At 39.2% G+C, this 15,450-nt stretch overlaps 1 protein-coding gene across 1 annotated transcript in view; it reads left to right on the forward strand.

Moving 5' to 3' along the window:
• The window catches only part of LOC150081006 (venom factor-like), a 785,003-nt gene that overhangs the window by 221,764 nt on the left and 547,789 nt on the right, over positions 1–15,450 (forward strand). The window contains exon 15 of the mRNA XM_090382066.1: positions 3,110–3,236. Coding sequence (XP_090238192.1) covers positions 3,110–3,236 — 127 coding nt within the window. The remainder of the gene's footprint in view (positions 1–3,109; positions 3,237–15,450) is intronic.

The following is a 15,450-nucleotide window of genomic DNA, read 5'->3' on the forward strand; positions in this document are numbered from 1 at the left end:
AAAACATCAAAGGCAGATATTGTTGGGATATCAGAGACGTGGTGTCACACAGATATAAGGAATGCAGAACTGGAATTTGGGGAGTACAACGTCTACAGAAAGGATAGACAGGATAGGAAAGGAGGAGGGGTTATGCTATTAGTTAAGAAACACATAAAAACCAAGGAAGTGAAGCCAGTCGACATCGCTGGACAGTGCAGTGTTGAGTCGGTTTGGTGTGACATAAGCATTGGGAGATCAAAATTGAGAGTAGGAGTGTGCTATAGGCCTAATGACTCTGATGAGTATAATAAGGAACTGTACAGGGAAATAGAGTGGGCCAGTAAATCAGAGAGTCTTATAATGGGAGATTTTAATTTCCCAGATATTGACTGGAATTTGGGGGCTGGTTACTCACACACTAGCAGGGCTTTTGTGGATTTATTGGATGATTGTTTTCTACATCAGCATGTTCGGGAGGCAACTAGAGGGAGTAATACTCTTGATTTGATTATCAGCAGTGATTCTTCATGCATTCAGAATCTGCAGATAAATGAACCACTAGGTGGCAGTGATCACAGTGTGCTGAAGTGGGATTTACTGAAAGAGGTAACTACCATTAGGGGTAAAGGGAAGGGTTATTGCTTCCGTAAAGGCGACTATGATGGACTGAGACAGTATTTAAATTCTATACAGTGGGACCAACTGATGATGTTACCAACAGCAAATTCAAAATGGGAAGCATTCAAAGAACTTATCTTGGAAGCTACTAGGCTTTACATACCAACTAAGAAATATTGTTCAAGGTTTAGGCCAAAATGGATGTCAGATGAAATAATGAGGCATATGGCAGAGAAGAAAAATGCATGGGATACTTACAAATTAACACATGACACAGAAGCCTATGATAGATACAAGTTGATACGCAACCAAGTTACAAAGGAGGTTAGGCAGGCGAAGGCAGATTACGAGAAATCCTTGGCAAGGGATGCAAAGAAAAACAGCAAAGAGTTCTTTACTTATGTAAACTCTAGAAGGAAGGGGATGAATCAGATTGGTCCACTTGATATTGATGGGTCAACTGTTGATGATCCTGCTCAGGTAGCTAACAAACTAAATGAATATTTTGCATCAACATTCACACATGAGGAGTTATTCAGCAAGGGGAATGCCAGAGGTGTATTCAACTCTAGCAGTAAGCTACAGAATCTTGAAATAACTGGGAGTAAAGTGGAGGAGAAACTGTTGAAGATAAACACAAGAAAGGCACCCGGGGTGGATGGGATCTATCCAGTTATATTAAAGGAGGCAGCAAAGGAAGTAAGCAAACCCTTAGCCATAATTATGAGAGCTTCCTTGGACTCAGGGGAGGTACCCATAGACTGGACATGTGCAAATGTGACCCCAATTCACAAAGGAGGATCAAAGGCTGACACAAGTAATTATAGACCTGTGAGCTTAACTTCTGTTCCAGGAAAATTAATGGAGGCACTGGTTAAAGAAGCACTGCAGGATCATTTAGACAAGACTTCAGTTATAGCTCAGACACAGCATGGTTTTGTTAAGGGGAAGTCTTGCCTGACCAACTTGATTGGATACTATGATGCAGTCACAAAAGAACTGGATGCAGGGAATAACTTTGATATTATATACTTGGATCTTAGAAAGGCTTTTGATACTGTTGCACATGGAAGACTGCTACACAAATTGGAGCAGTGTGGCATTGGAGGCAAATTGCTGCTATGGATAAAGGGGTGGTTGAGGGGGAGAAGGCAGAGAGTGGTAATCAATGGACACTGCTCATCGTGGACTAATGTTATTAGTGGAGTCCCTCAGGGCTCAGTGTTGGGTCCATTATTGTTTTCTGTATTTATAAATGATATTGATGATGGTATATCAAGCTTAATGTCCAAGTTTGCAGATGATACAAAGGTTGGCAGGGTTGTCAAGGACACTACTGACACTATGCTGCTGCAACAGGATCTGGAAAGGTTGAGCAGATGGGCTGAGAGGTGGCAAATGAAGTTTAACATTGACAAATGTAAAGTACTATACATGGGAAAAAGCAACCCCAGAGCAACGTATCAACTCTGTGGTACTACACTGACAGTGGTAGAGGATGAAAGGGACTTGGGGGTGATTGTGCAGGCAGATATGAAGTTCTCTGAGCAGTGCAGACGGGCTGCAAGAGTAGCTCATGGAGTATTGTCAATGATATACAGGAATTTTTCCAGCAGGGATAAGGAGGTGATTATTCCATTGTATAAGGCAATGGTCAGGCCACACCTAGAGTACTGTATACAGGTCTGGAGGCCTCATTTCAAGAAGGATGTAGAGCTGCTGGAACGAGTACAGAGAAGGGCAACAAGATTAGTGAATGGAACAAAGGGGTGCTCTTACGAAGAAAGGCTTAAGTTTTGCAAATTACAGTGTCTGGAGACTAGGCACCAGCGAGGTGATCTGATAGAGGTGTATAAAGCCTTGAATGGTTTAAGCATGCTCAATGCTGATGGGATTCTTCCTCTAGCTCAGAAAAATCACCTGAGAGGGCATAAATTCAAATTGAGGAAAGACAGATGTAGGATAGACATGCGGAAATTTGCCTTTAGCCAGCGGGTGGTTGGTTGGTGGAACATACTGCCATCCCTTGTGGTGGAGGTTGATAGCCTAAATAAGTTTAAGGCTCAGCTGGACAGGTATTTTGAACGAACAGAGGGGTGAAGTGGAAGTGGGTTTTTTTTTTTTTTTTTGGCTGATGCTGCATAAGCTTGCTTTCTTGCATCAAATGCCTCTACTAATGCTAATGCTAATGCTAACACTATAGTATTGCAACATTTAGATTTTGGGTAAAAAGTAAAATTTGATGAATTACAGATCTGGTTTTACAAGTACATTTATCTGCAAACCATATGTGTTAGAAAGATTTTAAGAGTACTTGTATATTATTTTTAATAATTATGTAATTATCATATATTTAATATATGTTTATAGTTTTGGTAAACATATATTAAATTTTGGATTTTGAGCAAATATTTGTTTGAGTAAATATTTTGTGCAAATATTTCTCTTTGGATATTTAAGTTGTAGATGAAAAAAATATATATATAGTTTGTTTTATTTCAATTGACAGATGTTTAAAGAGATGGAATCTCATGACTTAGGTTGTGGACCTGGTGGAGGCATAAATACTGAAATGGTTTTGAATAATGCTGGTGTATTTATTATGTCTGATGTTTCACTTCCGAGTTCAAGAGCTGGTAATATATTAATTTCGCTTATTTTTCTTATTTAGAAAAGATCATAAATTCTCTGTGATTTTGTTTCTAAATATACATCATGTATATTGCATATTGAGATATTGTTATATTTTTTATATGTCACATATATTGAGATATTGATAGATATGCTAAATAACTCATTGTTAATGTCTATGTGTAAAATTGCATTTCCTATTGGGAATGAAAAGAAATAAAAATATGAATAGAAATTACCTTTTGCACTAATACTGTTATAAAGTTTGAAATCAGATCGGACCCTTATGTAATGGATGTGGGATAGTATTAGATACCCAAAATGATGTTGCAGATGAACTCAACAATTACTTTGCATTGATATTTACAGAAGGAAAAACCCTTTGTCAATGAAAAATTATGGGAGTGAAGTTGAAAAATATGTAATTAACAATATTGAAATTTTACATAATTATTTAATGAAAAAACGTTTGAGCTTACAGGTGAGTAAGGCTCCTGGGGTTGATGGCATAGACCCTATAATTTTAAGGGAGGTGGCAGGTGAGTGTATTGAACCATTGAGGCTAATTATGAGAGCATCACTGGACTCAGGAGAAAGAGAGATTCTGTTGGACTGGAAAAAGTGCCAATATATTGCAATACATAAAGGTGGTTCTAAGAGGGTAGTAGGAAACTACCGACCGGTCAGTCTAACTTCAGTAGTAAGGAAAATCATGGAGGTAATGATCAAGGGTGGAATTCAGGATCATTAGATAGAAATGGAATGGAATTTTGAAGGATGTGCAGCATGGTTTTGTAAAGGGAAAATCATGTATAACAAATCTGATTAGCTATTTTGACAGAGTCACTCATGAGCTGGATTTAGGGAATAATTTCGATGTTGTTTATTTAGATTTCAGCAAAGCATTTGACTCAGTCCCACATGAGTGGTTACTTTATAAGTGGAACTGGTTGGAATCACAGGGAAAATCCTTAGATGGATAGCAGGATGGCTTCAGGGCAGGAGGTGTAGGATTGTGGTAATTCCTCAGATGGGGTTCCCCAGGGATCAGTATTGGAACCACTGTTGTTCTTGATTTTCTTAAATGACATTGATGAAGGGATAGAGGGTGTGATGACTAAATTTGCAGATGATGAAAAGATTTGTAGAGTAGTTAATGATCACTGCCAAGCAGAGCTTCTTCAGAGTGACCTAGATAGACTTCAGGGATGGTTAGAAAAGTGGCAGTTTGCTTTACACCTAGGGAACAGTAACCCCAAAATAACTTATACACTTGGAGTTGAACTAAAGTCACTAGTAGAAGAAAGGAATTTGGGAGTTCTGACTTCTTGCCAATTTATACAGATGGCTCGAAGTCAGAACTGTCTATGGGATCTGTCGCTGTCTTTCCAGACATTATGATAATCATGCACATTCTCCCTGGAATTAGCATGTATACTGCAGAGCTGCCGCTATAGAGTTAGCTTGGGCCCACATAGAAATCTGCCACCACCAAAAATGCATTATATACTGATTCTCTAAGTTCACTGCAGCTTTATCAGTGATCAGGTATAACCCTCACTCAGTCTTGCCTGTGTACAACGGAGGCTACATTATCTCTTAGATTCCAATTTTGATATTTGTTTCTGCTGGATATCCAGCCACATTATAATCACAGAAAGTGATTTGGCAGATACCACAGTGAAATCAGCAGTGACCCTTAATAACCCTTGCTTGTTATTCTCCTATATAGGCTATTGGAAAGCAATATGAAATAAACTGTTTTCACCAATAGCAACATTTGTGTCATGAACAGATTTGAAACAAATTATTTCAGATTAAGCCTGTAATCAAACTATGGCAGTCTAATCTGCCCAGGAATCATAAAGGTAGTTGTTTTACCTTGGCTCTGGATAGAACACAGTCTTCACATTCCTTTCTGCTATAAGCACTGTGACACCATTTTAACTATCAAGCACATTTTTTATTGAATGTCCAAATTTTATCTTTGCATGCCATAATGTTTTAGCAACTATCTTTTGATCCTTTGAGCCTTGTACATTCGCTCAGATTTTGTCTGAAAAAGATAGCTTGGCTGAAGTTTTTAAATTTTTGTGAATCATAAACTTCAATAAAAATATATATATATATATTTTTTATTTTTTATTTTATTATTATTATTATTTATTTATTTTTAATAGTTATTATATACACTTTTTTTTTGGTAGGTTTTATTAATTGTTATTGCATTTTGATTTTAATATCTTTTGACATGATAAATTTATTTTTAGGTTACCATTGACTTTTTTTAATGTTTTTTACTTTTGGTTTACAAGTTGCCCATGTGCCATAAAAGTTAAAATTACTATCACTATTCTTTACTCTGTCTAAGAAGAGCAGTCAAATTAATTAGGATCTTTCTCACTTGCAACATTCTGATATAATCCCTAATGTCCTCTTCTAATGCATGTCTGTTTTGTCATGTATTTAAAGTAGCACCATTCTTCTCATTTGGCATATGTACCTTTATCTTTCAAGCCATTCCAAAAGTGCATCAGTCAGCTAGCACCCATTCACTATACACTTCAAGCTGGTCAAACCTATTTTTTCTTTTTCCAGATGTATGTGTTAAAACTTACCGCTTATGCATAATAAAGAAATTTGAGTCCATTACTATAAATTTCTTCTTATTTCTCATCTATCCACAGTATTAAAGTAATTTATGCTTTGACAAAAACTTTTGGGATTGAGGTTTCCATTTAGGCATATTCATACAAGTCCCAAACTGTAAGAATTACTTCTTACTTAATTATACATACCTGGTTTACATTCAAAAGATCGACAAACTATATTTTTAACTGAACGTTGTACAAGTGTTTTTTTTTTTTTTTTTTTTGTTTTCATTTTACCTTTATGTAGCTTTAGTTGATTATTTGCTAATTTGTATCCCATTTTATGAAAATCACAGTAATATTTCCATCATTCATCATTTTTGTGAATAATGTCATTTGCCAATGTTGCTGTACCAAAAAGAACAGCAACTTTGTTGTGCCTCATCATTTTGCATCCAAGACTTAGTTGTGATGGCTAGCATTAATAGATCATCTTTTTCCACTTGTCACATCAAGTACTGTTACTTCTCGTTACATGCACAAGCTTTTGTAATACAGTCATTTTTATTGGTGCATTTTTTTTTTTTTTTTTTTTCATGTAGACCCCAAACACTAGAGGTATTAGACCCTATAGTACTTAGTACTGTGCTTCGGTTGAAGGTTGAGAATACGAAAGAAGATATTTGTTGAAATTGAACTTGAACTTCTGTAGACTGTAATTTTCAGGAAATACGTATGAAGGAAGGTTGTTCCAGAAAACGGCAGTTGAATGAATAAACGAGGAAGATGAAAAGTTGGTTCTGTGAGTTTGAAGTTGGATACTAAATGGATGTTGGCTGGTGGCTGCACATGTTCGAACTGTTTTGAAAGAGAGAGTGGGAATAATAGAAGCCAGTTCAGAAGAACAGTGCCCATGGAAGTATCTGCAGAAGAGGCATGCAGCAGAAACAGTACGTCTATGAGACAGCGAGTGGAGAGAGACTGTTAGAGATGAATCATTAATTAACCTACCCTCCCTCTTCTGAATGGAATCAATCAAGAAGCCTGAGAGAGGTTTTGGAGGCACCACCCCAGATGTGGGAACAATATTCCATGATAGGGAGGATTTGCAATTTATACAGGGTGAGCAGCTGTTTGGAAGAAAAGTGACGCCGAGAGCGAAAGAGAAAACCAAGTTTTTTAGATGCAGAGGAAGCAATATTTGTAATGTGCTTGTGCCAAGAGAGATTAGAAGTCAGGGTAATCCCCAAAAGAGATATATCATTTTGCCTAGAAATCAGAGTGTCACCAAAGATAAGCATAGGAGCAGAAGAATCCTTTTTGCGAGCTATAAGACAAGACTGAGTTTTAGAAGGGTTAAAATCAACTAAGTTGTCTTTGCCCCACTGGAGAATTATCTGAGGATCAGCATTTAAGGAATTGGTAGCACATTTTCGAGAAGTTGAAGTTGATTGAGCAGGGCAATTTTTCTCAAAATGGAAAGTGGAATGCAATGTGCTATCATCGGCAAAACTATGGATAGGATTTCCAGTCAATGGAAGAAGGTCATTAATATACAAGAGGAAAACAGTGGAGGAAAGAACTGAACCTTGGGAGACACCGGCATTTGTTGTTGTTGTTATTTGGTTTTTAGGAGCATTAGCAACTAAGGCCATATTGCTCCGGTGCGGTGGTCATTCCCTGACCTTTCCGCATCCTCCGTATTTGGTGGTGACGGGCTCGAACCCCGGTCTAATCAAGAAGCGTGTGCTACGCACTGCTGCTCCTTCCCACCTGGCTACGGAGGCGCCCCGGCATTGGTGGAGAAGTTAGGAGACAGAGAGCCATCTACAATCACCCTCAGTGAGCGATCAGAGAGAAAACTGGATAACCAATTACAAAAAACCGGTTGGCAAACCATAAGATGGAAGCTTGTTTAAAAGACCTTTATGCCAAACACGATTGAAAGCCTTTGACATGTCAAGAGCAACTACTTGTGTTTCACCGAACCTTTCCATTGAATTAGTCCATAAATGGGTAACATAAGCCAGAATATCACCAGTGGATCGACAGTGACAGAATCCATACTGGCGATCATTGATCAGACGGAAGGTTTCTAGGTAGTTTAAGAGTTGGCAGTTAATTGATTTCTCCATTACTTTAGAAAGAGTAGAAGTAATTGCAATGGGACGATAATTGGATGGGAGAGATTTGTCATCCTTTTTAGGAACTGGCTGGATATGAGCAAATTTTCAAGCAGAAGGAAAAACACCTTTGGAATAAGAAAGTGAAAAAAAGGCGGCAAAGAATAGGAGTAAGTTCAGCAGCACAGATTTTGAGAACGAGTGGAGAAATATCATTTGGACCTGGAGCATTAGCATTAGTAGAGGCATTTGATGCAAGAAAGCAAGCTTATGCAGCATCAGCCAAAAAAAAAAAAAAAAAATAAAAAAAAAAAATAAATAAATAAATAAATAAAAAAAAAAAAAAAAGAAACCACTTCCACTTCACCCTTCTGTTCGTTCAAAATACCTGTTCAGCTGAGCCTTAAACTTATTTAGGCTATCAACTTCCACGACAAGGGGTGGAAGTCTGTTCCACCAACCAACCACCCGCTGGCTAAAGGCAAATTTCCGCACGTCTATCCTACATCTGTCTTTCCTCAATTTGAATTTATGCCCTCTCAGGTGATTATTCTGAATGAGAGGAAGAATCCCATCTGCCTTGAGCATGCTCAAACCATTCAAGGCTTTATACACCTCTATCAGATCACCTCGCTGGTGCCTAGTCTCCAGACACTGTAATTTGCAAAACTTAAGCCTTTCTTCGTAAGAGCACCCCTTTGTTCCATTCACTAATCTTGTTGCCCTTCTCTGTACTCGTTCCAGCAGCTCTACATCCTTCTTGAAATGAGGCCTCCAGACCTGTCTACAGTACTCTAGGTGTGGCCTGACCATTGCCTTAAAGAAGGGAATAATCACCTCCTTATCCCTGCTAGAAAAATTCCTATATATCATTGACAATACACCATGAGCTACTCTTGCAGCCCGTCTGCACTGCTCAGAGAACTTCATATCTGCCTGCACAACCACCCCCAAGTCCCTTTCATTCTCTAGCACTGTCAGTATAGTACCACAGAGTTGATACGTTGCTCTGGGGTTGCTGTTTCCCATGTGTAGTACTTTATATTTGTCAATGTTAAACTTCATTTGCCACCTCTCAGCCCATCTGCTCAACCTTTCCAGATCCTGTTGCAGCAGCAGCATAGTGTCAGTAGTGTCCTTGACAACCCTGCCTACCTTTGTATCATCTGCAAACTTTGACATTAAGCTTGATATACCATCATCAATATCATTTATGAATACAGAAAACAATAATGGACCCAACACTTAGCCCTGAGGGACTCCACTAATAACATTAGCCCACGACGAGCAGTGTCCATTGATTACCACTCTCTCTGTCTTCTCTCCCACAGCCACCCCTTTATCCACAGCAGCAATTTGCCTCCAATGTCACACTGCTCCAATTTGTGCAGCAGTCTTGCATGTGCAACAGTATCAAAAGCCTTTCTAAGATGGCCCCGGGTGCCAAGCAAATTCGAGATCAAGCGTTCAAAGTGCGAATATATAGGGATCTTTCCCAGTGATAAAAGTTTATTTTAAGTTATATCGTTTTTTACTGGAAGTTCATTTATAATTCAGTTCTATACTTGAAAAATCACAAGTAAGAACAAGGAAGGAAACTCACCTTTCTTTTTCATTACATATATTTACTCTATTTTACTAACCAACTAACTTATCTAACCGCTTGGCCTCCTTGCGGCACTGCTCCTGCCTCCCCGTGGCGGGGCCGGAAACTTGGGAGGGAAAGTCAACCTCCCAGGGCAAAAAGGAGCCTAACATGGACTACGACAATTACCCAGAGCTTGAGCAGCCTAGGCACTTATCCAGTACCATCAACAATGCTGATCATGAAATTTCTCACGATGTAACAAAGTCTAAACGACTGCATACAGACACAGACCAACAGGAATGCCCATCATTCCTTATCTTACATTCCCAAAAGAGATATATCATTTTGCCTAGAAATGTTGGACAAATCTATGAGCACTCTCTCACCATTTCTTATACAAAAATATTTGGAAAATGTGGCGGGCTCTCCCAAAATGGTGAGAAGACTAAGATCTGGAGACCTCTTGGTAGAAACAGTGAGTCATGCACATTCAGAGACTGTTGAAACTAACAATATTTGGCGGACTACCCATTCAAGTTACCCCTCATGCAACACTAAATACTTCCAAGGGAGTAATTGCAGAGTGGGATCTGATAAATGTAACAGAAGATGAACTGGCCCAAGAACTCAAACATCAGAAAGTGATACAAGCCAAACGCATCATGATCAGGAAAGATGGAGAACTTGTTCCCACCCGCAACATCATCCTGACATTCGGAACACCTATCTTGCCATCCAGTGTCAAAGCCGGCTATCTCAACTGCCGAGTACGACCCTTTATCCCGAATCCTATAAGATGCTACAAGTGCCAAAAATTTGGTCGCGCACAAATGGCTTGTCAAGGAGATCCAGTCTGCCCAAACTGTGGGTCGAAAGAACATTCGCACACAGACTGTGACGCCAAAACACCGCACTGTCTGAATTGCAAAGGCATGCATCCAGCCTACTCCAAGTCATGCGATCTATGGAAAACTGAAAAAAAAATCCAAAAGTACAGGGTAGAACGAAAAGTTACATACCAAGAGGCAAGAAAGCAAATTATGCTTAACGCACCTAAGAACACATATGCAGCAGCAATGCAAAAATACCAAACAACAGCAACACAAACTGAAGTATCAGTTCCTCCAACCATGTCGATTGCAGACTGGGCCCGATCTGTACTGTCACCATCAATGAAACAGACTCCAAAAGAGCAAAAGGTAGTAGATAGAGCCAACAACACCCCTGTCACAGTCCCACCAGCAACCCCACATAGACCATCAGATATTTCAAAGTCAAAAACCGACTCAGTTACAAATAGGAAGACAAACAATATCACTTCAGTAAATATGGACACTGATAACAATACTGACCCAAATGAACCTATCCTAGATCTTCATGCAGAAGATGACATGGATACCGGACGCCCAACCTTTCCAAGAAAAGAGAAAATGAAACTCGACCGCCACAAACAGCCTGGGAATAAAAAAGACTCAGAATCTTCCTCAAGTAACAAAACCAAATAATGCACCAAATCATACAGTGGAACTGTAGAGGAATTCGCAGTAACATTGATGATATCCACGAGTTAATTGATCGTTACCATCCCATAGGCATCTGCCTACAAGAGACAAATTTAACATGTCATGTATCACTCTCAGTTAAGAATTATGCACTCTTTAGAAAAGACAGAACTGCTACAAATAATGCTCATGGAGGGGTAGCCATACTCATAGACTCACGAGTACCTTGCAGATTAATTCCATTACAAACCTTCATCGAAGCTGTTGCAACACGTATTGTGATTGGTATTACTTTGACAATTGTTTCTATCTACCTATCGCCCAATCACTCTTATACCATCCATGAACTAGAAGATCTTATTCGGCAGTTGCCAACCCCTATCTGTTTATTGGGTGACTTCAATGGACACCATCCATTGTGGGGTTCTCCCAATGCAGATGGACGAGGACAACTTATCGAACAGCTTGCTGACAGACAAAATCTGACTATACTAAATACTGGCTTGCCAACTTACATCCATCTCTCTACGGGTAGAACTTCTGCAATAGACCTTTCGATATGCTCTCCGATCCTCTTCCCTAGTATTGAGTGGACGGCCCTCGACAACCCGCTAAATAGTGATCACTTTCGGCTAAAATGTAAGATTCAAACAGGACATTCAATAATTTCCCAAAACTACGTAAAATGGAAATTTCACAGAGCAGATTGGGCAAAATTCACTTCCCGAGTGTCCTTTGATGAACAGATAATCGAAACCTGTCCTATTGACAGAGCTACTGATCACATCATGAGACAAATACTGGCTGCTGCATGCGCTGCGATTCCACAATCACAGTCAACAACCCATAGAACCATAAACTATTGGTGGAACGAAGAGTGCAGAGGTGCAAAAAAAGAGAAAAACCAAGCATTTAATCGGTTTCAAAAATATCCCACCACTGCCAATCTTATAAACTACAAGAGACTCAGAGCCAAGGCCCATCACATTAGGAAGAAAGCTAAAAGAGAATCTTGGATTCTATTTGCGAGCTCGATTAATAAAAATACTGATTCAAGAATAATATGGCGGAAAATAAAACAACTAAGTGGCAAAGATCCCCAATTATCCTCTCCAATTCTCAACTGGAATGGACAGGATCTTTCTTCTCCTACAGATATAGCAAATGCCCTAGGGACTGTTTTTTCACAGTTATCTGCCTCAACAGCATATGATCTATCATTCCAGAAGATCAAAGTATTAGCTGAAAAATTCAAACTGAACTTCAGATGTACGAGTAAATGTACTTTACCTTATAATCAGCCGCTTACAATGCTTGAACTTCAAGAAGCCATATCTAGCTCAAAACACAGTGCTGCAGGCCCCGACGGAATATACTACATAATGCTCCAACACTTAAATAAAGAATCGGTCTGTTAACTGCTCACTTTTTTCAATCGCATCTTTCTTGAACATTGTTTCCCCAGTTCCTGTCACCACTCCTATATAATAGCAATTCCGAACCCAGGAAAAGATCATTCCATTCCTGAAAACTATAGACCTATTTCTCTCACCAGCTGCTTAAGCAAAACCCTGGAAAAAATAATTCACCGTCGACTTACTTGGTTTCTCGACTCTAAAAATATAATTTCTGACAATCAATTTGGATTCAGGAAAAATCGATCAGCCCTGGATCTCATGGTCAAAGTGGAAACAAACATCAGGAATGCATTCATTCGAAATGAGCATCTCATCATGGTATGCCTTGATGTAGAAAAAGCCTTCAACACCACATGGCGTTTTTGTATCCTAAGAGATCTGCATTCCCTTGACCTGAGAGGCCACTTACCATACTTCATATTGAATTTCCTTCAGCACAGATCTTTTCAAGTCCGATACCAACAAGTTCTCTCTCAAAAATATATACAAGAAGAAGGGGTCCCACAAGGCTCTGTGCTCAGTGCCACCTTATTCGCAATAAGAATAAACCATATGACTAAATATATGCCCAGCACTGTGAATTCATACCTCTATGCTGATGATCTCACTTTTTCTTGCAGTTCTCAAAACATGACTTTCATTGAGCGGCAGCTCCAAATTTCAATTAATAATATTCAGTTATGCATGGCACAGAATGGGTATCGACTCTCTTGTTCAAAATCTAAAGTAGTTCACTTTTGTGAAAAAAGGAAGATGCATCCAGATCCAGAAGTACACTTAACAAATCAGCCTGTCTCAGTTGTGAGCAGCATTCGTCTGCCTGGTCTGACTTTTGATAGTAAGTTGAACTTCATAGAGCACGTTAAACATCTAAAGACGTTGTGCCTGAAAAAAATGAACATACTCAGAGTCATTTCTTCTACATCATGGGGTGCAGATCTGTACACGTTACTGCATTTGTATAGAGCCCTAATCAGATCTCGCTTGATTACGGTGCCCCGGTGTATGATTCTGCCAGGGAAAGCGTGCTAGCGCGACTTGCACCAGTTCAACACTCTGCCCTGAGGATTTCTATAGGCGCTTATAGAACTTCACCAGTTCAAAGTCTTTATATTGATGCTCATGAACTTCCTCTAACTCTCAGGAGAAAGATGTTAATTCTTAACTATACAACTAAAATCCAAAGTCTACCTACCCATCCCATTAGGCTGATACTTAACGACCCACAGTTCACAACATTCTATAGAAATAAACCTAGAGCAATTCAGCCTTTTGCTCTCAGAGCTCAAGCATTATCAGAAACTTGGAATATAGATCCCGATAAAGTTCTTCAAGATTTAAACAGTACGGATCCCCCATGGAGGTCTATTAAGCCACTCTGTGACAATTATTTTCTAAACTGGGGAAAACACTCTCTTGCAAATGTTAATATACAACAACTCCATATAGCCCATACACAAAATTATCTCCATTTTTCAAAAATATATACTGACGGATCAAAATCTGAGAGTGGAGTGGGTGCATCAGCCGTTTTCCCTCATAAAACCTTCTCCATATCACTTCCCAATGAATGCAGCAGCTATACAGCTGAATTATACGCCATCAAACTTGCAGTGGAAAATATCCTCCATCTGACCATTCATAAAAGCATGATATATATGGACTCCCAGAGTGCGATTATAGCTTTACAGAACAATTCTTCTAAAACACATCCTTTAATAAAGCTCATAAAATCCAAACTGATGCATCTTCAAGAACTCCAACGAGTGGCCATTTTCTGTTGGATCCCAGGCCATGCTGGGATACAAGGAAACGAACGTGCAGACTATTCCACTAAACATCCATCAGACAGAGAATTATCACAGCTTTACGTCCCATATCTTGACTACAAAAGTAACATTCGAAGAATGTGTAAAGAACAATGGAGAATTCAATGGCAAGCCCAAACACACAATAAACTCCGCCAAATAAAACCTGAACTGCAACTGTGGACCTCCAGTTTCCGTATAAACAGGAGGGAAGAAGTAATTTTAACTAGAGCACGAATTGGCCACAGTCATCTTACCCACCTTTATCTCCTCACAGGTAATGATCCTCCACAATGCACACAGTGCAGCTGTCCACTCACAATAAAGCATATTCTTATTGAGTGTACTTTATACACCACTGCCCGCCAAGTCTCTTTTAGCTTTCTGCCAAACCTTAAAGAACCTTTGACACTCTGCCACATCATAGGTAACGACGCTAATCTACTGGAGTTCTTTCACTTCACAAAAAAGATCAAATTATATGATCGTTTTTGAGTAATGCCATCACAATCACCATGCATATTTAACATTCATAACGATGATAGGTGCAATATGGCCTAAGCAGCCCTTGCACCAAAAAACAACAACAACAACAACAACTTTCTAAGATCCAAGTATATAATATCAAAGTTATTCCCTGCATCCAGTTCCTTTGTGACTGCATCATAGTATTCAATCAAATTGGTCAGGCAAGACTTCCCCTTAACAAAACCATGCTGTGTCCGAGCTATAACTGAAGTCTTGTCTAAATGATCCTGTATTGCTTCTTTAACTAGTGCCTCCATTAATTTTCCTGGAACAGAAGTTAAGCTCACAGGTCTATAATTACTTGTGTCAGCCTTTGATCCTCCTTTGTGAATTGGGGTGACATTTGCACATCTCCAGTCTGTGGGTACCTCCCCTGAGTCCAAGGAAGCTCTCATAATTATGGCTAAGGGTTTGCTTACTTCCTCTGCTGCCTCCTTTAATATAACTGGATAGATCCCATCCACCCCGGGTGCCTTTCTTGTGTTTATCTTCAACAATTTCTCCTCCACTTTACTCTCAGTTATTACAAGATTCGCTAGCTTACTGCTAGAGTTGAATACACCTCTGGCTTTCCCCTCGCTAAATAATTCCTCATGTGTGAATGTCGATGCAAAATATTCATTTAGTTTGTTAGCTACCTGAGCAGGATCATGAACAGTTG

This window comes from Mastigoproctus giganteus, chromosome 9 (assembly GCF_048544385.1).
Source record: "Mastigoproctus giganteus isolate SK-2022 chromosome 9, ASM4854438v1, whole genome shotgun sequence".
In the NCBI taxonomy this organism is placed as follows: domain Eukaryota; kingdom Metazoa; phylum Arthropoda; class Arachnida; order Uropygi; family Thelyphonidae; genus Mastigoproctus; species Mastigoproctus giganteus.